This window comes from Quercus suber, unplaced genomic scaffold, assembly GCF_002906115.3.
Source record: "Quercus suber isolate HL8 unplaced genomic scaffold, Cork oak 2.0 scaffold_136, whole genome shotgun sequence".
Taxonomy (NCBI): domain Eukaryota; kingdom Viridiplantae; phylum Streptophyta; class Magnoliopsida; order Fagales; family Fagaceae; genus Quercus; species Quercus suber.
The window spans coordinates 188,876-216,817 of NW_027069598.1; the positions used below are offsets into that span (position 1 = coordinate 188,876).

A 27,942-nucleotide genomic window follows, 5' to 3' on the forward strand; every position below is an offset into this window, starting at 1 on the left:
CCTCACCCTCCTTTTTCTTAAAAAAAAAAAAAAAAAAAAAGGGTAATTGTCTTACATTGCTTAAGAGAGAATATTGTGTGTAGTATAACTTGTCATACTCTCTTAAAAGTTACCGTGACTTTAGAAATTGTGGTGTGTCTTTGTGTTGGAACTATTTTCCCTCTCCCTTGTGTGTATATGTTTGTTTTTCAAAAAAAAAAAGTAATTAGCCCACATTGTTTAAGAGATTGTGTTGTGTATATAATTTACCTCACTTTCCCTTAAAAGTTACCATTGTGTTAGAATTCTTTTCCCTCTCCCTTGTATGTGTATGTTTGTTTAAAAAAAAAAAAAAACAATTAGCCCACATTGCTTAAGAAATTGTATTATGTGTATAACTTACCCCACTTTTCCTTAAAAGTTACCATTGCTTTAGAATGAAATTGTGGTGTGTCTTTATGTTAGAACTCATTTCTCTCTCCCTTGTGTGTATATGTTTGTTTTTTTTTTTTTTTTAAAAAAAAAAAAAAACAATTAGCCCACATTGCTTAAGAAATTGTATTATGTGTATAACTTACCCCACTTTTCCTTAAAAGTTACCATTGCTTTAGAATGAAATTGTGGTGTGTCTTTATGTTAGAACTCATTTCTCTCTCCCTTGTGTGTATATGTTTGTTTTTTTTTTTTTTTTATTTAAAAGGCAATTACCTTGCTTAAGAGATTATGTTGTGTAGTATAACTTACCTCATCCTCCCTTAAAAGTTACAATGGCTTATGAGTGGAGTTGTAGTATGCCTTTGTGTTAGAACCTCTTCCCCTCTCCATTGTATGTGTGCGTATTTCTCCAAAAAAAAAATAAAATATATATATATATAGGTAATTATCCAATATTGCTTAAGAGTGTGTTGTGTGTACTTGTCTCACCCTCTCTTAAAAGTTATCATGACTTTTGAGTAGAGTTATGATGTGCCTTTGTATTAAAACTTCTTTCACTCTCCCTTGTGTGTGTGTGTGTGTGTTTGTTTTTTTAAAAAAAGAGGGTAATTGTCTCATATTACTTAAGAAAGTGTGTTATGTGTAGCATAAATTGCCTCATTTTCCTTTAAGAGTTACCATAGTGTTTGAGTAGAACTGTTGTATGCATGTGTTAAAACCCCATTTTCTCTTCCTTGTGTGTCTGTGTTTGTTTCTTATTTTTTTTTTTTTAAAGTAATTATCTCACATCGCTTAAAAGAGTGTTGTGTGTAGTATAACTTGTTTCACCCTCTCTTAAAAATTACCATGACTTTTGAATAGTGTTGTGTGGCTTTGTCTTAGAACAATTTTCCCTCTCCCTTCTCTGTGTTTGTTTCTCAAAGAAATAAGCAGTATAGAAATGTTACAATTTTTTTATTATGATGGGAATGTAATTAATGAACTAAACACCATAATCTATTACAAAAATTGATAGCAATATAACATTAAGCAAACCAACCGACCCAACCACATGGAAAATCATTTAGACTACAAGCCGAACTGTGAAAAAGCAAGTATATATCCATCGTTGCCATTTGTCACTAAAACCACGTCGTCTCAGCATGTGTAAGAGGAAATTCCAAAATGAAATGAGCATAAACATTCTCCAAATCCAACTTACACAACAAAACTTCCTTTCGCTACTAGGCACTCATTTGCTGTTAACACCGAGTCCAGAATCTGAGCCCTTGATTTTTTTGGAATTAAAGCAACAAAAGTAAAATTGAAACTCCTCTCAAATAGTATCTGGAAATGATGGAAAACTTAGAAATACATCTATCTTCCTTTTATCTTCCTCCAATTTTTATAAAATGCCATTGAGCAACTATCAAGACCCAAGGATAGTTCTACACAACTTTTATATAATTTCAATTAAATTATAATTTTATACCCTTGAAGTTTGGAGTGATTTTAATTTTTTTTCCTTTTAAGTTCCAAATTTAGGATCCATAAAATTACGTAATTTTGAGTGAGTTGAGATGAAACTTAACAATGCAAGGACAAGTCTAAAACCTAAATGATATGTAACATTATGGGGTGAAATCAAATTTACCCACCTTTAAGGTTGTACATTGCAATTTAGTCTTAAGTAAAACTGGTACTGGTACCACTTGAAGACATTGCTGCTAGGAGAGGTGAAAAAAAGAGGCAAATTCAAGTTTACTGTTCTTCAGAATTATAGTGAGGATTAAAAAGTAAAACTAGAATCTAGAATCGGCACTTTCTAATAAAATGACAATCTCGTAACTAAGTACATATTACACTTAAACTATCTCAATTACAGTAAAAAAAAAAAATGTAACAAATGATTGACCCCCAATTTTAAAAATAACTAAAATCTAACCCCATATCAAATATTTTGCTATTAATAAACGGAATTTAGTTTTGAAAAAACAATTTAACCCCATCTATTTGTTTTGAAGAGGAATAAATTGGTCTTTCAATGCTAAATTCCATCCAACATAACACCAAAAGATATGGTAGGGAAAACATTAAAACAAAGTTATAACTTTAGAAGGTCAATCGTGCATCTTCAATGCAATGGTTCGGGGATTAAGTGTGACAATTTAGGATAGACAAGTGATTTGCCCCCATAAATAACCCCAATCATTTTGCTACCTCTCACACAAACGCAATCATATCACATTCATTTCTTATTTTATTTTCCCTCCTTTATTCCTCCGTTCCTAATCTCCGTTTCCCCTAACAAGAATTAGAAAACTTGGAAAGAAAACAAAAAAAACTAGTAACACAAAACATCAATATCCCTGTAAAAGAAGACAATATTGTAAAGAAATGAATAATGAGTAATGAACAACCAATTGCTCGGTGTAACAGTCTGTATGACTATGCAGCATGTACGAGTATCATACTCCACTCATCAGGAGAAAATGCTCGGAAGTTTTTCAGAGAGAAGCAAATTACATACAACAAAATCAAAAGCTATTGGAAAAATAAAGCATCAGCAGTTCTGAAGTATAAGATAACTATAGCTACAATGGTACAATTACCCTCATGAAAATTGTACTCGATTAACAAATATATGAGCATATCCTGCCAAAAACCTCAAATATTTACCTCAACATTTTGCAGTAGTAATTTCTGCCACGAAGTATGTGTATTTACCTCAACATGATGCGTGACCAAATTGAAATCGCCAAAATGATGAGCATTTCAATTTTTAGTGGTTTTCCATAACCTGTAATAATAGGATCTGTAGTTACAATTTTATTCTGAACTGAATTCTACTTCAGCAAGGGACAAAAGACAAGCATATAACACAGTATCTATCAAATTTTACACTTCAAGTGAACCACATTTCAGGGTTCAGGCATATGCACATAAAATACTGTTGGTGATATATAGACAAAACTTCCCCACTTCCATGACCTATCTAAAAATAAAAACTTTCAAGTGGAACATTCTGCCATACTAACACCAGGATAACTTTACATTCTTTTCTACTCTTACAAGGAACAAGAACATTCAAAGAGAGAACTTTCTGGAACACCAACTGTCCCACACAGCTTAAATAAGACAAGAAAATAGTGTAAGCAATTTGGAAATTGTAGATAAAGAGGATGCCAGTTTCATATTAAAATCGAAGATAAAGGTCAGATATGAAAGACAGGTAATATCAAAGATGCACAAATATCAATGTTGTATCTAAATAGCCTCAAAATCATTATCAGCGGAAAGGAGGGAGGGAGAATTGAAACTGATCAACTATACAAACCAAGGAGGGAGACATCAACAAAGAAAACTGTCAATCTCAAATTTATAATACCAGTAAATTGAAGAAAAGACACAAGTCTAACCTTCTATTTAACTCTTAAAGAGTTACTACTTTTAAGGTCCCTTTAAGATCCTCATCCAAATTAGAACTGCAGCCAAGAACTATCAGGCCAACAATATAATACAAGTAAACAGAACCAGAGACAGCCTTAAGCTTCTATTTAAATAGAATTACTACTTTCCAATCACCCCCTTCAAGATCCTCATTCAACTTATAACCATGCTGTAAATATAAAAAGCAAAACCCAAGGAAAACCAAAGGAATGACTTCAAACTTCTCTTTACTTCTTAAACCACAACTCCTATCCATCTCAAGATCCTGATCCAGATTATATTAGCAGTTGTAAATGCAGAAGTATTTAGAACATGTTTTGGTAAATAAATAGAGACACTCAAAACAATTTCAACCCAGAAGCTATCCAACATATCACATAAATAGAGGACCATAACCAAGCCAAACAAATATTAGTTGTTTGGGCTTGTCTTGGACATGAGTGAGACATGTCAAAGTAGGCTCAAACTCAAGCCAAGCTTCACTTACCCTGTTCAATCTTGACAAGCATGTTTGGCAAAACCTCAAGTGCAGCTCAGCTTTCTATCCCAACACCAAAAGGCAACCATAGGAATTATGGATACATTTGCCATCCCTACACTAATTATGGAAAAACTCATATTCAAGCTAGAGAATTAGAAAGACTCCTCTAGATTGACTTACTATAACCAGTTAGAGAAATTTCTTATAACTTACATAGAGGCAATTAAAGAAGGTGCTAGTAAATTGATAATTAATCCCAATCTCAAATGAGAGGGCTCCCAAATGAGCAAATTCAGTAATGCATCTAACTAAACACAAGAAAAAAATAAAATAAAATAAAAAGTAATGAAAGACAAGGAAGAATTTATGACAAGCTGCTCAATTAGAGAAAAATATTGGGTACCAAATTAGATAATTAAATGGAAGAGGCGGCGACCATAATCTGGTTATGAAAAGCTTATAATCATCTTCTTCATTTGCACGACCATGTGTCCCAAAATATGGTGGTGACCTTCATTGTGTTTATCTTTCTTTGCATGCTGCTAATTTAGGAATTTTTAATTAATACTAGTGTGACAAGCTTAAGATGTTATAAATGGTTGACTACACTACCTCAAGTCTGGGCCCAAACTCTCCCTTAATAACTGAAGCCCTACATGTGGGAATTTTAACTTTTTATAGGAAAGATGGAGAGGAGATAAGGTTTGAACTCAAAACCACATGCTCTAATACCATGATAAATTACCACTAGTCTCAAAGCCTAAACTATTAAGAAAAACCGAATTCAATCATTTAACCATTATTCCAACAAGAGAAATTGACCCAAGGCAAGTTGATAACTAAATCCAACAAATTATAGCAAGAGAACATTTTGGGAGAAACTCAAGTAAACAAAAATTGATGACAGATCCGATGTGGGTTAGGATTTAATTTTTGTTGGATTTTAGGAAGATTTTAGAGGGATTAATGGTGCCCAAAATCTGCTGAGCAAGAGAGGGAAATGAATGGCTGAAACACAAAGAAATTGATAAGAGATGATAAACAATGGATTGCTGAGGTTTCTTTATACCCTTGGCCAGACTCTTTTCTTAGGAACAAGGGAAAATATAAGACATTTTGTGGATTATTTCAAACCCATATCAAGCCTAAGCTCAGATTGTATGTTCATTAGTTTTTACAAACAAGTAATTTATTTGAGCAGTGCATTTACAAAACAAGGCCTAAAAGATAAGGATTGAGCTAGGCTAGTTTCTAGATAAACAAGCTTTTAATTGAGCCAAGCCCAAGAGCGCATTTGAGGGCATAAAAGAACCAAAATGGTGACTAGTTTAGCCTATTAGCTAAAATGCTTAGAAATTTTTTACAATTGCCAAAGGTTGTAGGTCCATCTCCTCAAAATCTCTCAAAGCCTAATAAATTTAATTTAATTTACTAGTTTTATCAAAGGATAGCAAAGCAATTATCAAATTACATAAGATGTCTAGATAACATCATATACTAAAATCTTCTGCTATACAAAATATATTTTTCTGTGGCATTACAAAATACTACCCAACCAAAGGTAGCAATGACAAAACCTTGGTGTTACATGATACACAAAAATCAAACATCAAAAGGCACCAAAATAAGTAAAAGTAGCAAATCTAATGGCAATACAATCCAAAAGTATATAATCCTCAATCTTATCGTTAAAAAATAAAAAATAAAAAATAAAAAAAGAAGAGAGAAGAGAGAGAGAGATCATGGACAAAATAACCATGAGCAGCAAAATATTATTAGTTTCCTCTTCCTGAACGAATCTGTAACAAACCTGGAGCTTCACTAGAAAGCACACGCTTACTGCGCTTTAACTGCAATTCAACTTTGTTTTACTAAACGGCACTTCCCTTGCCACTAATTATAAGAGCACCTAACAATACTTTGTGAGGGTTAAACTTCCAAAATGTGTGACTACATGATGCAGCCCATATCACCAACCAAAGAGAGAAAATTTAAACCCAAGGGCAAGTTTCTCCTGGATCTTTCTTAAATTTAGGTTAAATCCTTTTGCTTACTTCTAATTTTCTTAAGCTCTTACCCTTGACATGAATCCAAAAAAAAAAAAAAAGGTTCCAGTAATTATCTTGCAAAATCTTTACATTATGGGCCCTAAAATTTGATGTGATAAGTAATAAGATTGACTCCTACCACCCGCCCTCGTAGGCAGGATGGTACCTCCCCATACTAATATATAATATTTCCAATCATTTCAACAAAAAAAGGAATGAATAATTGACTACTAAACTATGCAAAAAGCACATACAAAGGCCCATAAACTAAACAAGACTCACATATTTAGTAAAATAAGATCTATGACACAACCATTGTTAAGTTTACTTGTGCAACAGCAACTACTCTTTTTTTTTTTTTTTCCTTTCTTTTTTTTTTCTTTTCTTTTCTTTTCTTTTTTGGATAACCCAACAGCAACAATAACAAAACAGAAAAAAACATAGTCCCTACCCAGGTAAATGGTCCACCTAATAGGTCCTACTTATTTAACAAAGTCTATATTTAATTTGTCTTCATGAAAAAAAAATAATAATTTTGTAACTGCAAGGATATACTACAAAATTTCAAAGTACAATTAAACAGCCCGTACAAGAATAACAATAAAAATTAATGAACGAAATTATCAGAATCAAATCTTTTTCAATTTTTTTGTCATAATTTTTAGTAAAACATGCTAAGATTTGATGTTCTATGCTTTATGATGCTGATAACTTAGTTCATGAATGTTTTACAGTTATCCTTGCATGGGCTGTTTAATTGTATCGCGAAAATTTTAGTGTTTTTGGACAACCAACCAGACAATAGACCATTGGTTTACTATTGAAATTTTTTTTATGACAAGAAACCCCCTCAAGGTATGGGCCAATGGAACCACCCTTGAGGGTTAACCACAAATGCCTATACACCCCCATTGAGCATGCATCGGGTAAATCACAAAATGCCTCAGCTATGAGTCAAACCAGAGACTTCTAGGTTTACAGTTAGTCCAGGCACTCTCCCATACTTCTGGTTTTCAATTGAAATTGCCCCAATGGTCTGATATTGACTCCAACCAACCTTAGGTGCAAACTCCTAGAGGTTTTCTTTCACTCAGTGCATACTCCAAGCAAGCCTAGGTACTGACTCTAAGCTTCTCTATCTTTATTTTCTATTTTGTAGTTCCAACGTTCTAGTTTGTAATATGTCATCGACTGAACAAAAAACTCTAGATCCCAGGTTTAGGGAACATATTTGCTTTAGTGAAGAACCAAGAGATAAAAAAAATTATTTCCAATATCAGACTATCAATGAAATATCAAAGAAAACAAAGTTTCATTGAGAAGAAAGTGAATAAAGACAAAGACCAAACTCAAAAATAGCAAAATTTGAAAAAAAAAAAAATTTATTGGTACACATGCACATGATAGTCTTGAAACCACAACCTCACCCTCCACCTTGCTCTTAGAAGGAAAGATGTGCCATTTGAGCTACTGAGCAAATGATACAAGCATTTCACAACAAACGTGCAAAAACAACACCTTCTTAGTATCAAAAGATCAGAGATGCCTAAAAGAACTTCAAGAGTAAAATGCTTGAAGAGCAACTAGAGCCAAGTCATACCTACCACTCAACTTTGCCAACAGATTCCTAACCCACTTTAAAAGGGAGGGGGGAAGGGGTCGACAATTCAGCAGAAGGAAAGAATTTTTGAATGGTAAAGGGTCTCTCTTATGCAACCCACTGTCACCACCCCCAACACAACCCACTGTCACAAAAGTTAACCTAGTAAGACTCACTCTTAATATTACACAATTACATGATTTTAAATTCAATTACTATTTGACAATACCACTGATTACAAATTATCTTCATAATTCACACAAACATATATGTGTGCATGTGTGAACATATTTTATATATATATATATATATATTTACACAATTTTGGAATCATATTTTGACAATCTTGCCATTTGATTATTCTTTGTAATTAACATGCACGCTTGATTTCACATCAATCATATCTAATCCTACCGTTTGATTACAGAGTCTATGTAATTAACATACCTGCTTAATTTCACATCAATCATTTCTGATCCCACCGTTTGAAAACATGCAGTCTATATAACATGCACACTTGATTTCACATTTTATTACACGGGTTTCTATATCTCCTGTGCCTAACCAAAGAAAGTCCTGTGCAACTTATTCCGAAATAAAACATCCACCCTAACCATGACTTCAAAATGAAAGAATATAAAAAGTTAAGCTGGAATGGTCTGGCAGACCAACAGTTGTTCAGCTTCCTAACAAGCATTTCACAACATGAGTAACAACACCTTCTAAGATTTTCAAGAATAGAATGCGTGAAGAGCAACTAGAGTCAACGCAGAGCTGTAGATCTCCCACTCAACTTTGCCAACATACGTTACATTTTAAAAGGGAGGGGGAAAGGCTCTTAACCTTGTGGTTGCAGGTTCAAGCCCTACAGTGGGCATTCTTAATCTTACTTGGGACTAAGGCTTTACTGTCGTCGTTGAAAGGGTCTTTTATGCAACCCACAACACACAACCCACTGTCACAAAAGTTAACTGGTAAAACTCTTGCTTAATTTTTCTTATTCTTTTTTATCAGTAAAACTCTTTCTAGTATAACACCATAAAAAATTTTAATACGATTACTCTTTTGAAGATACCATCATTCAATTACAAATCGTCTTCGTAATTCACACACACAAACACATATCTATGCATGTGTATATTAATATAAGTCACACTCTCTTTCTAATATTAAACTGAAAATTTTTGGAATAATATTTTGACAATCCCGCAATTTGATTTCACATCAATCTAAAGTTATTTCTAAAAAAAACCCATCATTTTTTGTGTAATATGGAAAAAATAAATAAATAAATAAATAATTCTCTACAACAATATGCAATAGTTTAAAAAAAAAAAAAAAAATCTTCTAAAAAAAATCCTAGTCCCAAAATTTTGGGGTCAACAGGTTAGTTAGGGTTGGCCATATGTAAATATGGTGGAAAGAAAAAATAAATAAATAAATTTGGAGCCAACAGGTTACTTCAACAACAACAACAACAACAACAAAATAAATAAAAATAAAAAATAAAATTTAGGGTCAACAGGTTACTTCAAAAAAAAAATTCTTTAAATCCTCTTTGTGTTCAATTGGTATAAAGAGTAGAGGGAGGCATTGTAAATCCAGTGAATTTTTCAAAATATGTTTTATAAAATCTTTAGTAAAAAAAAAAAAAAAGCATTGAAGAGTGTAGTCACATCAAGAATAACTTCAACCCCACCCATATAGTATAGATATGCATTGGGTTCATGTTACATCTAGAATGGTTTTTTTTTTTGAATAATTAATAAATTTTATTAATGGAGAAGATCACTTCATGTTGACGACAAAGCAAATACAAAAAAAAAATATACACACACACACACACATACAGAAATATGAAGAGTCTTGGAACTCAAGAATATAACTTCAATCAGTAAAATCCCACACTAGAGACCAAACAAAGTGTGAATTAGCACAAATGAAGCTAATCCAGAGAATTCTCAATGTTCTCAAAAGTGACTTTATTACATTCCTTCCACACTATACACATTAAACATAACAAAACAAGGTTCCAAATGTCTGTGAGTGTTTCCCAAACCAATTCCTCCATCCAAACAATAAAGTTTCTACATCTAGATTGACACTTTGCAATATTTCATTAAATACCATTCAATTAGATAAACATTTTGCTGAGTTCACAGTTGAAATAAATGCTTTCCATATGTTTATTATGCATATGACAAAGTTTACTCATTTTGATGTTCATCTACCATCAGATACAAAACTCATTTCTTAGTAGACTTCTAAATATAAACAAAGCTTTGAACATCTCTTAAATGAGGTAGTCTCTTAATGTTCAATCGTATTGAAATTTAGCAAGAATAATGAACATGTGAAGTTCATAGCTTTGAAAAAAGCATTACACCAAGTGCAACTTGAACCTATCCCCATTTATAGACATAGAAATTTGAAGAAAATGATAAGACAGATACAGGTAAGAAGAAAACACTTATCTAATTATTGGGACATGTTACATCAGTATGTAACACAACCGAAGAACAGATCACAAAACAATATATAAGCAAACAATGCCTAAATATTCAATTATTTAAATTGGCCAAGTCTCAAATTCATTGTTGGAATTGATTGCTATGTACAAGATACTCAAGTAATTACAAGAGTCAAGAAACAGATGCACTAACCAAGTCAGAAACATGGGCCTACACTTTGAAGTAAATGTTCCCAGGGATACATTTGTCAGGAAAAATTACAATATACACAGTCCTGCCAAGAGCCTCCACTAGTTCTTAACACTGCCTTCAAGTGGTAGTTGGATTTTGGCCTGAAACTGAATCTCACTCTGAGGCATTATGTAATAATCCTTTGCCACGTGTTGTGGCACCCACAGTAGAGAAGACAAAATGATCACCTGTGAGAGAGAGAGAGAGTACATGTTCAATTAGTGCCTACAAGAGCAACACTTCAGGATAAAATATTTATAAAAAAACGTTCATTCAAGCCATCCAAGAATTTACAAAGTAATCAGTCCTAAATGTTCGACTAACTATGAAAATGCAAAATTATGAAAATAGTTCACAATATTAAACTCAAGTAAACCTAGACAAATAGTCCATATATATTTAAACGCAGCAAGATCTCAATTTACTAGCAGACTTCATACTTGTAACCCTTCCACTTCAATTGGAGAACGAAAAGCCATTTGGCTGAATTGCAAGAAGTAACAAAGTACTGAAAACTTACTGAAGTTCTTAGTTTAGACTATCAAGCTGGCCGCCAACAATTAAGGGCAGAAATGTCTGGTCTACATGGAAACATCTGGGAGACGCCATGACCTGGTGATAAGTGAAGTCAAAAAATCAACATCACTCTCTGCCACAACAGAAGCACAACTGCTAAACAGTCTCGCAAGCAGGGACACTGACACAAGCATGGATGATTTTATGCTCATCAATGCAAGAGTTGCAACTCAAGCAAGAAAGTAAATAATTTTAATTTATTCAATAATACTTCAAGTTTTCCCACAATGTAAACCTTAATTTATATTTTCATATGGCAATGTAAATCTTAATTTATTCAACAAAACAAATAAAAAGAGTGAAGAGTGAACTCAAACTTGACAGCCTTCCCTTATCTTCCTCTTCTTCTCTCTCATCCTATCTTCTCTTCAGCCTAACAACATTCTCACGACACGTGGATTAAATTTCACTTTTGTTTTCCACCCCCTTTTTTTTGTGTGAATGGTTTTTTTTTTTTTTAGGGGGGGGGGGTGGGGGGGTGGTTGTTAAGGCAACCGTTCTATATTTCTTACAAAAAATTACAAGCAGATCAGTAGATCTGATAATTGATAATTTACGATAGCAGAAAATTTGGATTTTAGACTGGTGTTTTGTGTAAAAGCAATGGCGAATCAGTAGATCACCTCCTTATCCATAGTCCTATTGCTATGGACTTGTGGTCTATGGTGTTCACCTTGTTTGGTATTCATTCATTGGATAATGCCGAAGACAATGGTTGAGCTTTAAGCTTGTTGGCAAGGAAGTTTGGGAGACATCAGAATTGTTATCTAGATGGCCGTTCCTCATTGCTTGATATGGTGCATTTGGCGGAAATAGATAACCGGAACTTTGAGGATTCTGAAAGGACAATTCCTGACCTTAAAAACTTTTCTTTTTCATAACTTAATTGGATTAGTCATCTGCAGCAGGCAGTCATTCTAATTTTTCGGTTTTTTCTTTGATGGATGCTTGTAATTCGTGTATTTGATTGTTTTTGTCTCTATTGTATACTTCCTGCATACTTGGGTGAATCTTTTCTTGATATTTCAATAAAAAAATTAAAAAAAAAAATAAAAAATAAAAATTCATTACTTATCAAAAAAAAATATAATAATAATCAAATACAAGCAGATCAACATGTTTGGACCAGAATCAAGACGTCTAAGATAACTCTCAATGCTTGACACAGATACAACTGTCCGGCATTCATTTAAGGCATATCAAAACATATACTCTGTATCTATGTATAGGACACAGGACAAACCAATGCATAGGCATGTATCCATGCTCTCTAGACAGTTCCAAAAATTAATTCCAGAAAAAACATGGCAGATTTTGAGAAAGGGGAGGTCACCTGCTATTGGAGCTCCAGCAGGTAGATTATTAGGGGCAGGATGCTGAAAACCAATATTATTTGCTGGTGGCCTCTCAAGAGGTGGATGAAAATAACCTGTCATAAAGACAAGATTTGAAACCATAGTAGAAAGCATCAGTGTTGCAAACTATGCAGATCCTCACCAAAAATAGAACTTAGCTTAAAGCAGTTGGACCTAGAAAATGAAAATATCCCTGTAAGAAGCAGAATATGTCAAAGAGAAAAGTTGCCTGAATTTCCTTTCTGTTATGTGGACAAACAAGTTATAATAGAAAAACAGATATACACATTAAGTATATGCTCATATACAAAATGCAAACAAGTCATATATATATATATATATATGTGGGTTAGATTCAAATTACACCTGGTGTAACGCTAAGTAATGTTATACCACCCAATAACTTATTATAAAATTCATATTTTGAAAATTTCACTGCTGAATTACATGTTCTATATGTTCTTAACATTCATGCCAATTTTCAAATCAATTGGATGCTATTTACCATTCGATCCATAAACTCATCTTTTATACATTATTTTAGACTACAAAAAATTTAAATAGTTGATTGATGACATGGCTATTACCCTAAAAGATTTGAATATATTTCCATAGGTTTAGTGTTCTATTCCAAAATCCAATTATTGATAAGTATATATTTCGCAGGTGACAAGTCCCAACTGAGCTCTAGCTCAAGTGGCACTTCCTCCTCCCCAAATAATGGAATAGAGGATGAGATCATGAGCTAAGACCTAGTAGGTTCGTGCATATGTACATATCAATAAAAGAGAAAGGCACAAATGGGACACATATTCCAAGCCTTTTGGAACGACATGCAATGGAATGGAGGATGAGATCATGAGTTCAAGACCCAATGAATTCATGAGTTAGATACAACGATTAAATTCACTACATTCTAGTTACTTAAACTTATGGGGCAATCGGTAATTTACAACCCTCCAACCTTTAAACCTTTTTAGTTATAAGCAATAGATTTTACTAACAAGTAACAAGAAAAGCTTAGTACAAAGGATGTCTTCACAAGCTTTCTTAAAACATTACAACAGAGAACAATTAGGCTTTAAAAGAAAGAGAGCCAATGAAATCTACAATTAAATGCTCATCACCATTTCCAAAAGTAAAAGACCACTCAAACAACACTCTCAAGAACAAATTTTTGAGCTCCATAACCTTTTATGTATATTGATAGTTACAACAATTGGGGAAGGGGATTCAAACCCTGGTTCTCCTTATAAAGGGGCTTAGCACTGCCACTGAGCGATAAGGCTCTTGGCAACTCCATAACTGAAAGCTCCACATTATTGAAAGTGCGATTATTCCTCGCCTTGTAAGCATAAGGTGGAGGATGTCATAGGTTCAAGACCCAACAAGTGTATGTGTAAAACTTTTACCAATAAAAAAAATACAAAACAGTTCCCAACATCAGTTAAAATGAAATTAACACAATTAATACGCTTCCAAACTTGTAGTCAGGTCAAGACAAAAGAAGCCCGTGGTAGAAGTTTAACACTTATGGTATGTTCGGAACGAAGGGGGAGGAAGGTGGCCTGAATATTCAGGCCACTTCCCCTCTCCTCCCCCTCCGTTAAAACATAGGGTTAGTGACACTTCGAACAGCCACAGTTTTTATGACCGAATAATACTTAATGGCACATCCAAAATATCATTTTAGGACCAATTTTTCAAAAAATTAAGATACATGGCACATGGAATATCAATGTCACACATTCACACCAGGTTAAAAGCGTTCATGCGAATATAATGCACACAGAAATAAGATTAAAATCAACCCACAAGATTAGCAAAAAATAACTGTGTACCTTCCTGGCCATAGGTAGGTCCTGAACATGAGGGAGTTCTTTCTCCGTTTGGTGTTCTCCCTCCATTCATCCACCCACCACGCTGATTTGTTTTAAAGTCACTTGATGGCATCCTCCATTGTTCATCAGCAACAAATCGCCTCTGGCCATCCAGAGGAGATGGTAAAGAGTATGGACGTGGGTATGGATGCTGAGGATGTTGCTGAACTGCCGGCTTTGTATAAGAGAAATGATTGGATGTGTTCTGAGGTGGGGCAGGGTGTAAAGGTCTTTGTGTAAAAGAGGTATTACCTTGTTGAAATGGTTGGTTAGGTTGTGAAATTTGGGGGTTTAAATAAATATCATTGTGTCCATATTCTAATTGCCTTGAAGAATTAAATCCAGATGGTTCTTGAGAACTGGATAATCCTGTTGAAATAAAGCTAGATGATTGTTGCGGAAACATTTCACTTTTCAGTGCATTATCAACATGAACACCATGACCAGCCATTTGGACAATTTGGTTGCCCTGTGTCCAGGAAAAGAATTCTGTTACAATAGATATACCAATACAACAAAGAAAAAATTTATAATAAAAAAACAACAATCAGAAGTCTTACACTAGCTGTGCTGCAATATTCATGAGGTATGGGTGGTTGATATGCCAACTGTGGTGAAGACTGTACAGATAATTGAGGTGGTAAAAATGGTTGGGAGAGTAATGAAGACTGAGTTGGTAAAGATGCTGGAGGGACCAATGATGGTGGGGGGCCAGAATGTGGCAAAGGAGGAGGGGGTAGCTGTGACATGGGAGGTAGTGGCTGTGACGGGGGAGGCAGTGGCTGCGACGGGGGAGGTGGTGGCTGTAACAAGGGAGGCGGCGGTGGTGGTGGTGGTGGTGACGGAGATGATGGGGGTGGTGGTGGAGGTGGTGAAGGAGGCAAAGGAGGTGGAGGAGGAGGAGAATCGAGAGGCAACGGAGGAGAACCCTCTGGTAGTGGGAGTAACTCAGAGGAATTGTTTGGAGCAGGTTCTATGGTCCTATCTGAACTCTGATGTTGTGAATCCATTTCAAAAGAACCATTTGTGAACAAGGGTCTTTCATCCTTCAAGTGTCCTGAAACATCTTCCATTTCAAGCTCACCATCCACATCCTCTAGAATGCAATGGCGCCTGTCATTAGGGAGAACAGCACATGTTTCTGACTCTCCTAAAGCGGGGGTGGTTTCCTCTGCTGATGCATCACCGGCTTCCTTAAATGAACTGCTTGGAAAATCTTCTTCCTCATCTTCAAATACATGAGAAGATAAAAAACCGGGCAGCTGAAAGGTAGCATTACTGATACAACAGCCAAGAAAAAAAAAACTTATTAAAAAGTCAGTGCAAATCCAGCATATAAGCAAATGTGAGCAGGTTTCCAAATTTGCCCCAAGTAAAAATGTAACAAATTTAATGTGGACATGGTTTAAAAATGATAATCCATTCAAGATAGAAAAGGCACATGAATGGCAGTTATAAAGACAAACTGCAAATTATACTCAAAAGGTCCTCAATGAATAACCAAATACAAGTTCGAATGTGATTAGATCCAAGTCTTACAAACAATGATTAACAATACCATGCCAACAAATCTTCCATGTATTTATCTGCATCTTACTTGTATGAAACTGGAATCACTGGCTCACATTCACATCTATGTTTCACCACCAAGATGTCTTTCCACAATGCTGACATGGAACATTATTAATCCAATAATAACTCACAACACTCCTCAAATTACAAAATAAGGCAAGAAGCAGAACAGAAACCAAGTAAAGAATAGGGCAAGAAGCAAAACAGAAAACTGAAAACAGACCATATATCAATTAATTAGGATCTGATATTGATTCACTAAAATCAATAGAACAAGGAGAGAGAGGAAGAGGGAGGGAGAAAAATTCTAGTAATTAAATTTGACAAACCCAACCAGTGTTTATGTAGATAATAGTATCACTTTAAAATATAAATAAACTACTCATTGTTTCAGGGACAAACATAGCCATATTCTAATTTTTCTTTATTTGCTAAGCTAGAAAGTGATATAAGTATCAGAACTGTTCTCCATGTCCATGGCTATTTTATATAGTCTAGCAGTACGAACAAACCAATCACGTCCAAATAAGTTAAATCACTCTTGAAGGGACTAGTAATCAAATGAATGACAACTAATAAGAAAAGTGAGAACTAAGAAAATGTGGAGAAAGAAATATATTGCAGACCTCCCATACTCATCAACAAGCATGCCTTCCATTTCTCTTAATGGATCATCTACAGCTCGCTCTGCTCGTGATGGTCGTCTAAGTGACAGACCAGCAGTCGTATCATCATTTGAAACCCCAATGTCATCCATGTAAGGCCGAAGAATGGAATCGGGTATGATTTTCCTCTCAAGCCACAACCGTAAAACCTAGTAAATAAACATAGTTTTTTTTAACTCAAACAAAAAAATAAAGGATCTCCTACACTCATATTAAGGTAAATTCACCTTAAGACACTGACGACGATTTTCACGAGCAGCAGCTCCAGGTGGAGCAGCAGCACCAAGAAGACGTGGCAATGCTGCTTGAACTGTGGGAATGTATGAAGCTCCAGCAATACCTGAATATTATGTAACATTCCTATTAGAAGATCTCATTTTAAAAAAATAATTCAGCACTGATTGAAGAGAGCAAGAGAGAGAGAGAGAGAGAGAGAGGTCCCAAAAATTTATACCCTTCTGACTATGCGAGCATTGGGTGATGGAATCAACAAGAAAGAACAAGTCCACTTTACGATGAAAGCTAGGTTCAGTTTCCAACTTTCGGATGAGAAGTTCCACAACCTGCATACAAACATAAGATTCATATTCATCCAAATGCATGGTTTCTCTTCAAATTTACACCGTGACCTATCCCTTTCTTTCATTAAGACACAATGACCAACATAGTCCCAACAAAGGGAACTTTATGTCGGGGCTCCTGAATCTTGTCCCGAGTAAAAGTTGAGCAAAATATTCTGACCATTGATTGGTTATTATCTTGTGACTCCAATAAAGACTGTTTGTTGATAAAAGAAGATAGCACAGACAGTATATGGCATCAACACCCCATATATCATAGATTTGAACCCCCCCCCCCCTCTTTTCATAAGTGACATAATGACCAACATCGGCACCAACAAAGAGACTTTTATGTCAGGACACTTGAATCTGGTCATAAGTAAAAGTCGTGAGCAAAATATTCTGACCATAAAGTTCATTATTTTGTGACTGTTTGTTGATGAAAGAAGACATGCACCAGACAGCATATGGCATCAAACGCCCATATATCATAGATACAAACCACAATTATTCACCATTGGCTCAGGTGACATCATCTTTAATGATTTGTTGTTGCTGTTGTCATGTGTGTCTATATATATATATATATATATCTATATGACAGAGTGTTGCATTATGATAATAGTACTTTAAAGCAAATTTTTAAGAAGAAACAATTGAATGTAACCCTAGAATTTGTCAATGGGGTATACCTACTACCTAGTCTAGATGGCACCTTCCACAGAACTCTTATCAAACTGCTCACTGTACATGCTCCACAGTTCTGTTAAATACCCCTAAACCTTCTGTCACTGTTCATGGTACCATTCACTTAGAAAGTTTGGTTTGGAAGGGGAGAATTCATAGCGCAACCAAAGTCTGGTTAGAGAAACAATATCCTCTTTGGAAGCCAAAGGTTAAGGCCCAGTCCGCCGTAGTTTTAATTTGGGAAACACAAAGGAGTATTTGTTTTAATTTAGTTTTTTTTTTTTTTTTTTTTTGATAGTTCGATTGGAAGAACTAGGAGGTGCCAATTTTCGCAAGTCAATTGTTTGTATTTTATTTTAGGTCTTAATAGTTAATTAAGTTTATTAGTATTTTTATTTAATGTCGTAAAGTCAAGGTTGTTGTCTAGGAAAAAGTATTCAAGCAGGATGGGATAGAATTCTAAGTCATGTAATTTGATGTATGTGATGGTAATCATGTACAGATTTGACATGACAACTACTGTGAGAAACATCCTTTGAAGGTGCTGTTCCCAGAGTCGTATGCATGCTCATTAGCTAGTGATGCAGCAATTCACTCACTGTAAGGTGAGTTTGGCTACAAATTTTTGCTTTTTGTCTCAGCTTTATTTCAAATAATCTGACTTTTAGCCTTTTTGAAATAAGCTAGCTTTTAGCTTTTGTCTCACATTATGCAAATAAGCTACTAGAAATAAGCTATTCTCAAAAGAACACTAGGTCAGCCAGATAGATGTAGAGGTGAAAAACTGGAATTTCAAAGAGACTTTGATTAGAGGAATTAGAGTCAGTGAATTCATTAATAAATCTTCTTTAATCGAATATTCCTAAAAGAAAGGATTGGACTTCCATGAAAATTGAAAAAAAAAAAAAAAAAATTCTAGGATGAACAATTAGGAAACTACCAAATCCAACATGCTTATAAATTAGATAAACTAGCAAACCATAACATCACCTTCAAAACTCTAAATTACCAAATAAAAGTTGCAAACAAAAACTCTTATCAGAGAGAGAGAGAGAGAGTTGCACACATAACCAGAGCCAAACACTTTCCTCGTCTATGCATCAAAAGTTAAAACAACCAGAAACAAGATATGAAACTAGAAGAATTAAAAGCCCAGTCGAGGTGTATTAGATACAAACATTATTTGATCCCAAAAAGTCATATTTTAAAATCCAATATTAGTTTTGCCACAGAAATTATGAGGAAAAACTATAACAAGTGACCCATAAACCAGAGGACTTCTGAAAATATGGCACTATAAAATTCAACTAAAACTTGCATAGGAAAAATAACACATTAGAGACAAAACATATTAACAACACTTGCTACTTGGACCACATATCTCATCAAGAAGAAAAGTGGAAGTGATAATTTTACCTAAAAAAGTGCAATGAGTTGGCAAGTTCAAGACTAAAGATATTTGTGACTCATCAACTATCAGATCTATAAACACCTTTTATGTGAGCCAATTGAAATAATGCAAGCATACTTAATAACCTACCTCATTGGCAATGCCATACTTCGCACAATCAATAGCAAGACGAGTTGCACGTCCAATACTTTCTTTAGTCCTTGACAAAGTCTCTATCATTCCCTCAAAAGCATCACGAGCAACTGCTGCTTCAGTACCACCACTCAGCGAGCCACCAGCGGTCCTGTGCCCTGAACTAACTCTTCTCTCCTCAACTTCTTCAATATCAACTTGATTTCGCAATGCAGACTGGTGACCATGAGTTGATGGAGAAGCCAAACTTGAGCAAGGATTAAATCCTTGTATATCTGCTTGCATCACGTTGCTGGCACCACCAGTTAAAAGAGACTGCACTCCAGATGGACTCGGGCTATTTCCCTGTACATCAGTGGTACACAGGAAAGAACTGAAAATTCCATGAGAGAAACTTTGAGAGTGAGCTTGTCTTCTTTTTGCCTGTGCTACTGCAATAAGATGCTTCATGGACATAACAGATTCTGAAGTCTTAGAATCAATCAATGAACTATTTTTATTTTCCCTACCAGCTTCGTCTCTGTAATGAGGCACAAAACACAACCAGATGAATTAGGAAGATCAGAAAATAAATAAACAAGATAGAAAAAATGGAGTCAGAAGTTAGCACACCTTTCACTGGGCAAAGAATTATACTCTACTGAATTTTCAGTCAAAATAGTCAATTCATCAATCCTTGATATTGATTTAGGAGTGGCTTTAGATCTTTCTCCAGAAGACGAAGGCCTGTTTCTCTGAATTGTTGCTTGATTCTGAGAAGAGTTCATGCTATTAGAAACAACACCCAAACCCTTAGCAGACACAGCCTGACCCTTCTTCTGAGTACCGGTACCAGAAACTTTAGCCCCAAGTTTGGCCACTTTATGCTGTTCTGCCACTGATTTGGGGGCAGGACCTGATGGAGGAGACTTTCCAGGAGACACCAACACGTACTTAGCCTCCTTGAATGACAACTGATCCTTGGACAACAATTGCTCCTTGAATGAAAATTGCTCAGATTCTAATTTCCCTGGACTATGGGAAACTTGCACAGCCATTGCCTTTTGAGGCCTCTTCTCATCAGTTTGGTCTTCACTTGGTGACAGAGACTCATTATGTGATTGGGAGGGAGATTCCTTTAAACAGCCATCCCCAAATCTAGTAGGCACTCCTTGCTGAGCAGTATTTGAACCATCATTATTTGCATCACTTCTCTTGGTAGCGTCTGAAACATATGAAGGTGCTTTGACATTTCCGGCAGATCCACCATGGACTGGAGTTTTGGATTCATCATCGTCATCATCAAAAAGGCACACAGCTCTCCGTTTTTTATGCAACTGGCTTCCTGGAACCCTCACATTACTAGAACATGACACATCATTCTTCATTATAAGAGGTATTATTTCTGTTTTATCATCGGTAGTAAGAGTATCTGAGTCAGACATAGCCTCCAGTGCTTGGCGTCGACGCTTTGTTACAGGTAGCACAGCCTCATTACCAGAAGCATTGGATCCAACAATACCAGTTTGGGTTCTTAAAGCCGAAGTACTTTCTGCTTTAACACTCATAGTTGATCTTTTAAACTCTGTCCTTTTTAACGCCTTCTTGTCAACATTAGGACTAGGAGAGACACTCTTAAGTCTTTTTGCATGTGATCCATGTGTGGCATCATCCCCTATATCTACATGCTTCAATTTTTTGGCAGGAAGTAAATCATTTGCACCATCATTAGCCTTTCCATGTCTATCTTGGGTCCTCTTTTCCTTGCCAGAAAGTTTTCCCTTGATCTGTTTATCAGAAACAACACCAGAGTCCAGCATATTATCAGCAACAATGACATGTTTTTTAGCTTTTAGCAGATCTTTTGATTTTTTGCCAGCATTGATATCAGAATCTGCTTTAAGAGGGCTCAGAGAAAATTCACACACGCTGCTAGAGGCAATCTTGCCCTTAATTCCATCTTTCAATTGCTCAACAGATTCAAGGCGATCAACAGAACAACCATCACTTCCATCCTTTAATGATATTACAGCAGAGGTACCAGTTTTGTGTACTTCAACAGCACCTTCACGTCTTTTCTTTGACACAGTACCCATCTTCTTCAACTTGTTACCAGTTGTTAATACTTTCTGTTCCTTACCATGTTGCTTAGTGCAAACAGCATCTTCTACAAATTCATCATCACTTGCTTCTTCCTTTGGAAAGGAAGAATTATCTGGACTGGATGTCATTAATACATGTTCCTTACAGTTTCCACCACCGCTTTTACTATTGTTTTTCTCAGGGGACATATCTGGAGACAAACTATCATTTGCACTACAGGATATAGAAGGCTTTACATCTTGAATGTCAGTTCCACCTCGTCTCTGTGAGCAGCGCCCCAACTTAGAGCCAGAATCACTTAAAGACTCATTCAAAGCATCTCCACTGTATGCCGCCTTACCTGTTTCAACCTTTGAGTCAACCTCTACCTCATTAACAGATAGAGCCTCACACCCAACATCAGATTTATCAGCACCATCTCTGAAACCGCTTGATTTCTTATTATGTAGCTCATCAAATGCCACACAAATTTCATTCACAGCTTGAGAAAAGAACCTAACTGTTTTACCCTGACATCGGGCAGACAATTTACTCTTTACCTCATTAGTGAATGCCTGAATATCCGCAGGGGCAACAAAACCTCTGTGAATGGAGGAGAAGTAACCAAAGGTAAAAGTAAGAAGCTAAATTCCTGAGGTTGTCAACTTAATCAGTGAGACAATAAGAAACACAATGCAAACAGAAATGGATGGGAGAACCATCCCATAAGAGAGATAACACAGAATTTCAACCAGTTTTCACACAACCAAAGTATATCATAGATTTCTTACCAAATTAACTTAAACTACAAATTGACCTACAACATTTCAACCTATCTTTTAGATTGCTAAACACCTAAAATGGACAAATTTTTCAGTTAAAATTATAACCACATACACAAACCAAAGAGAAAGAAAACTTGATGGGTTTTCTTTAAAATATGTGTGGATCTCGGATAGGATAATGTCAATAAATAGTTAGGGGGTGTGTGGTACACCATTTCAAACAACAATTTTCAATTTTTAAACAACATTACACGTATTTCCACAGACTTTTTCACCCACATTATTTCCACACATGTTTTCAAACAACAAAACACATGTTTTTAAGTGCATGTATCAAACACCCCCAAACACATCACATGTTGGAGTGTACAGATAACACAAATGGGTTCCTGCATAGGGCTGGTCGTCTCAGCCAGCAGCAGACACGTATATGATAGCGAGGCTCTACATCACACAAATATTGCTTACCCAAACACTAAATGTATTAGAACAGTACAATATGTTAAGAAATGAGAATATTCTGGGGTGTGGTCTGCAACCAATTGTGCTACCCCTCAGGGTTGCCATTAAAAAATAAATCAATGTTTCAAGGATAAAGAATATATATATATATATATTACACTAAAGCAGCCTCACTAAAATCAAACAAACACATCTAGCTACTCTATGATGAACAAAAACAACTTAATCAAATATATCTTAAATATATCATAAATTAAGTAATACAATATATGGTGAAGAAAACTGAAATTATTAGTGGAAAAAAAAAACCATCAATAAGGATGCATGCCAATAATATGTAAACAATGAACAAATGATACTTTGATGCTGTGAATTTTGCTGCTTCTAATGCGTATGTGGTTTGATGAGTTAGACGAAGAGTACGTCTGGCCTATTAAGAGTACATCATGGCCTGTTAAGGTTTTTAAACAAGTGCTTTGCTCATTTGTGCCTAGTAATGAATGAGATAAGTTGACCAATAGCTAATACGCATATATGTATTGACAAGTCATAGAGTTCAAAATATGACACCAACTAAAGGCCTCACTTTGTGTCTGTTTGGGAACAACTTATCTAGATTTTTACTGAAAATACTGTAGATAAAAGATAAAAACTAAATAAAATAAGTAGGGAACTCACATGGGACCCGTACATAGTAGGGGGCAAAAAAGCAATAAGTTGGCCTATAATCAAGATCCAAACACACACTATATAATAGTATATATCATAAACCTCCACTCAATTCAAATGCAAGCATTATTTACCTCTTTTCTACTACTTTCATTTCATTCTAAGCCACTGAATGGGGCAGCTTTAACCAAAATTCACACAGTAATTAGCACGGTCAATAATAAAAACAATTTTTCTTTTACAGGTAAAGGTTTAATGCAAGAACAATAAAAACAATTATTTGAAAATCAAATAGATTGATAAAGAGGTAATGTATGTGTCAGTGTGAATGTGTGTTGCAATATATAAAAACTTAAAAATCAACACTAATGGAGTGAAGCTTTTGTTTAGCAACTAAAATTCAACACTAAGATGTTGTTTATGCTACTGTGAGGGGGAATCAGTGAATCACCTCCTGCTTCATTGTAAGTTTTCTCATGCCTTATGGAGTGAAGCTTTTGCAGTGTTTGGGATCCAATGGGTAATGCCAAGGTCAGTCAGCTCTTTTTTCTTTATGTGGAGAAACTGGTTTGGAAGGCACCGTTCGACCATTTGGAATATGGTCCCGGCATGTTTAATGTGGTTAGTTTGGCAGGAACGCAATACCCGCACTTTTGAAGACAAGGAGAGAACATTAGATCATCTAAAATCTCTCCTTTTTGGTACTCTGTTTCTTTGGGCTCGTATTTATGCCTTATGGAGTGAAGCTTTTGCAGTGTTTGGGATCCAATGGGTAATGCCAAGGTCAGTCAGCTCTTTTTTCTTTATGTGGAGAAACTGGTTTGGAAGGCACCGTTCGACCATTTGGAATATGGTCCCGGCATGTTTAATGTGGTTAGTTTGGCAGGAACGCAATACCCGCACTTTTGAAGACAAGGAGAGAACATTAGATCATCTAAAATCTCTCCTTTTTGGTACTCTGTTTCTTTGGGCTCGTATTTGGGGGTGCACGAATTGTATTTCTTTAACTGAGTTTTTAGCCTCTAGTTCCTTTAGTTCTTGATTTTTTTGTATCTGTTTTTTGTTCAAAGTGTTCACTATCGTGAGCATGATGTTCATTTTTTCAATATAAAGTTTATTACCTATCAAAAAAAAAAAAAAACCAACTATTACATAAAAACCTATACAATTTATAAAGTCTACTCACATTATCATAATAAGTTTAGCACATAAAAGTATCTCCCAAGTAACCTCAAAATATTTCCTTCAATTATAAAATCCTCAAAGATGATAATCAAATTAAAATTTGATCTCCCCAAATGGAAATGCCCGCACAAATTAATCTTTCAAAATTTCCGTACTAAGACCTAGTTTCTTAAGCTTTTCCAAGGGTGCTTTGGCTTTTAAAAATGAGAAGCAAACTTCATCTCAGCCAAGGGTGTTTGTATGCTCTTCGCCAATTCTGTGAGGCAATTAATGCTTTTTAGGCATTTTGAGAAGCAAATTAAGAGCTACTTCTCAAAGTAGTTCAGCTTTAAATATTTTTGAAAAGCTGCAGCCCTTAATGGCATGGTAGTTCTCCTGGCAAGAAGTGTGACACCCAACCCTACCTATGAATTGGCAATGCAGTGCATGCTGCATATGTCCTTTCCATACATTGTGATGTATGGGCTTCTTATCTAATGTCACTTTTCAGCAGCAAGTTTATTGAAAAGATCTTGTTCAATCCACATTTGGGAACAAAGCCCAACCTAGAGCCTTGAGCAAACTCTTAGTAAACTACTTTTGCAAGAACAGCATTGCTCAACGTAAAATTTATGGAGTTAGGGATGGGCTGAAGTTAATTTACCACGATTCCAACAATGAACTGTATAAGAACTATAAATTCTTATTTTAAAACAATACCCATAAAACTGCCCCACAATTCTGAAACAACCAAGTTATCTCTACATAAAACTTCACATCATGATTTATAATTAGCTTCCACATATTTTTCCCATCAATACTTTTTTATCTCCACTATTAAAACCAAGTGAACCAGAGCTATAGGATATGGGAGATGTGAATGCTCGATAAGGGACCAGCAATACCTCAATGTAAACATATGAGGTCAAATGTGTAGCTCACATGATACAAATTTGGAAAACTTCAATCTAACATTACTTTTGGTCAACAAGTATGTGATACCCCAAATTGTGTGCATTTGATTGATTGGATATTATTGGAGTGTATTGTGCGGGCATGTGCTAAGTCCCACATAAGGTGTTTACTAGATGAATATTGGGTTTATAAGAGATTACAAGAATAATAAGGCAGATGTCACTAGTGGTCTTCCTAGGGTCGTTACAAAGTATCTCCAAAAATTATAAGTCCCTCAAAAAGATAAATGATAAACATATGCATGCTAAAGTCTATACCACAATGACCAAGGCAAACTATAGCTCGCCAACTGATAGATAATGAGAGATCTATATCAGACCTTAAGTTATGTTTGATGGGTTGTCAGCTTTGCAAAACCAATCATTCTCTTCTTTTCTTGATTTATGTAATTTTTTAACTGATTTGTTGACCCCTGTACACTTCTTATGTACCAGGGCATCCCTTTTTTGATATCAATAAATCTCATTACTTATCAAGAAAAAAAAATAGCTCGCCACTGGCAATGACAACCTGAGTACAGCAAATGCCTTTTTAATAAGTAATATGTTACATTAAAAGATGAGCGACACTCTCTCCTTGGTTCTTGCACATAGAGAGAGAGCACCAATCCAAAATTATCAACCCCGGTCAGTCTCCTTAAAATTATCAATAGTCAAGATGGTTTTCAATATTTAGCCTTTGATAGTGTTTTCAAGTTCACGACAACAAATATTTAGCCTTTCCTAGATAATATTTCAAGAAGAAACATACATTAAAAAAAAAAAAAAAGTTAATGAAATTACATCACAATGTGTAAGAAATACTTACATTTCTTTTGTACCAAAGAATTCGACGAAGTATTTCTTGGGATCAGGCTGATGCTTAAATTCTTCAGGTTTGCTAATCTGCAAACACATAATCAACAAAAGTTACAGACAAAGAGATGGGTCTATAAAATCATATAAGAGCCTCAAAAACCTAAATTATTTTAAAATTACCAATAAGTGGAGTTTTTATTGTCTTTGGGAGGTAAAGAAAAAGGAACAACTAGCATAGTCAGATACAACAACCTAGTTCCCGAAAACAATGAAACACATATACTAATTAATTAAAAATAAAAAACCCTAGCAGTAGCAGTAGCAGTAGCAGTAGCAGTAGCAGTAAAGAGAGAAGAGGTAAACCTTGGCAGGCCAAGCGGGGAAGCCCTTGACCTTAGCAAGGACAAGATCGCCCACACTTAAATGGCTCTTCTTGTCCTTCGCCTTGTTGTTCGCTCCGCGTCTACGCGCCGGAGCCATTCAACGAACCCTAAATTCTCACGATCCGGCCAAAAACCCTATCAAGTCGCCCTTGCCGGAAGTCCCGCCGGCGATAAGTGGCACCGGCGCCGGAAGTGCTAGGGCATCGGAGGAATAATGGCAGAAGAGAGAGCAAGAGATTGGGGGATTTTTTTTTTTTTTTGGTTGAGAAATGGTGTTTGGGCTTGAGGTTGTGGATGTAGCAACTATGGGGATGTAGTCGTAATTTTTAGATTTTCCTCTGGTTTTTTTGAGACTTTGATATTTTTCTTTTTGATTATACGAGGGTCTCTCTCTCGGAACAAGAAAATAAACCAAGGCAAAGGGTGTTTCTGTCGGCGACTCGGCGTTTTTGTGAAGCATGCTTTTAACCAAATCTATCATTTTTATATTTCCCTATTTTGGTTTTGGGGCGGGTTTCGTCCCTTGGTTTGGCCCATTTCATTTCACTCACACTCTTTCTCGCTACCTCAACACAAGGTTGGGCTCCAAATTAAAAATTTTAAATAAAACTTTTATATTACAATTTATTTATAATATTATTTAATAAATACATAACTATATATGAATAATTTCTTTAATTGTCATGTCATAAGAGCATCTCCAACAGGAGAGCTAAACACAAAATCATCTCTACTATAGAGAGTAAACCCACAAAATAGGTCTCCAATGGACTCTCTATACCCAGAATTTATTTTGGCTCATGAACAGTAGCTCATCAAGTTTGATGGGCTACTGATCATTCTTCAAATTTTTTTTTATTATTATAATAATTAGGTATTGAATAAAAAAATGTTGAAAGATGTGTAATTATTAAAAAAAGAATAAATAATGAATGAAGAAATAATATTTAAATGAGATAGAGAATCTATTGAAAAGTGTATTTGAAAAAGTAAGAAACTAAAATGTAAAAGCCACTATTCATTCTCCAAACAGTACAAAAATTTGTCCAATCTGCTGGAGATGCTCGTATAGGTTAAAGTAATATAATTTTAAACCAATTTGGGTCAAACTTTTACCTTATAATAATGTTCAAT

At 35.2% G+C, this 27,942-nt stretch overlaps 1 protein-coding gene across 3 annotated transcripts; it reads right to left on the reverse strand.

Moving 5' to 3' along the window:
• Positions 1 to 2,780: 2,780 nt before the first annotated feature.
• LOC112034550 (ENHANCER OF AG-4 protein 2) lies at positions 2,781 to 27,257 on the reverse strand. Of its 3 annotated transcripts, none has more exons than XM_065776546.1 (13): positions 26,789 to 27,257; positions 26,436 to 26,512; positions 20,125 to 22,176; positions 19,510 to 20,032; positions 17,177 to 17,285; positions 16,950 to 17,062; positions 16,684 to 16,871; positions 15,046 to 15,763; positions 14,447 to 14,954; positions 12,584 to 12,679; positions 11,195 to 11,371; positions 10,636 to 10,862; positions 2,781 to 3,193 (listed from the first exon to the last, which is right to left on the reverse strand). In XM_065776546.1, exons 1-11 carry the CDS (start codon positions 26,903 to 26,905, stop codon positions 11,256 to 11,258), a joined length of 4,617 nt encoding a protein of 1,538 aa, XP_065632618.1. In that variant the 5' UTR covers positions 26,906 to 27,257; the 3' UTR covers positions 2,781 to 3,193; positions 10,636 to 10,862; positions 11,195 to 11,255. The 3 variants fall into 3 exon arrangements, with proteins under 3 accessions (XP_065632618.1, XP_065632619.1, XP_065632620.1); XM_065776547.1 differs by having other exon boundaries at positions 2,781 to 3,208; XM_065776548.1 differs by having other exon boundaries at positions 11,195 to 11,286; positions 26,789 to 27,256.
• Between the last annotated feature and the right edge of the window lie 685 nt (positions 27,258 to 27,942).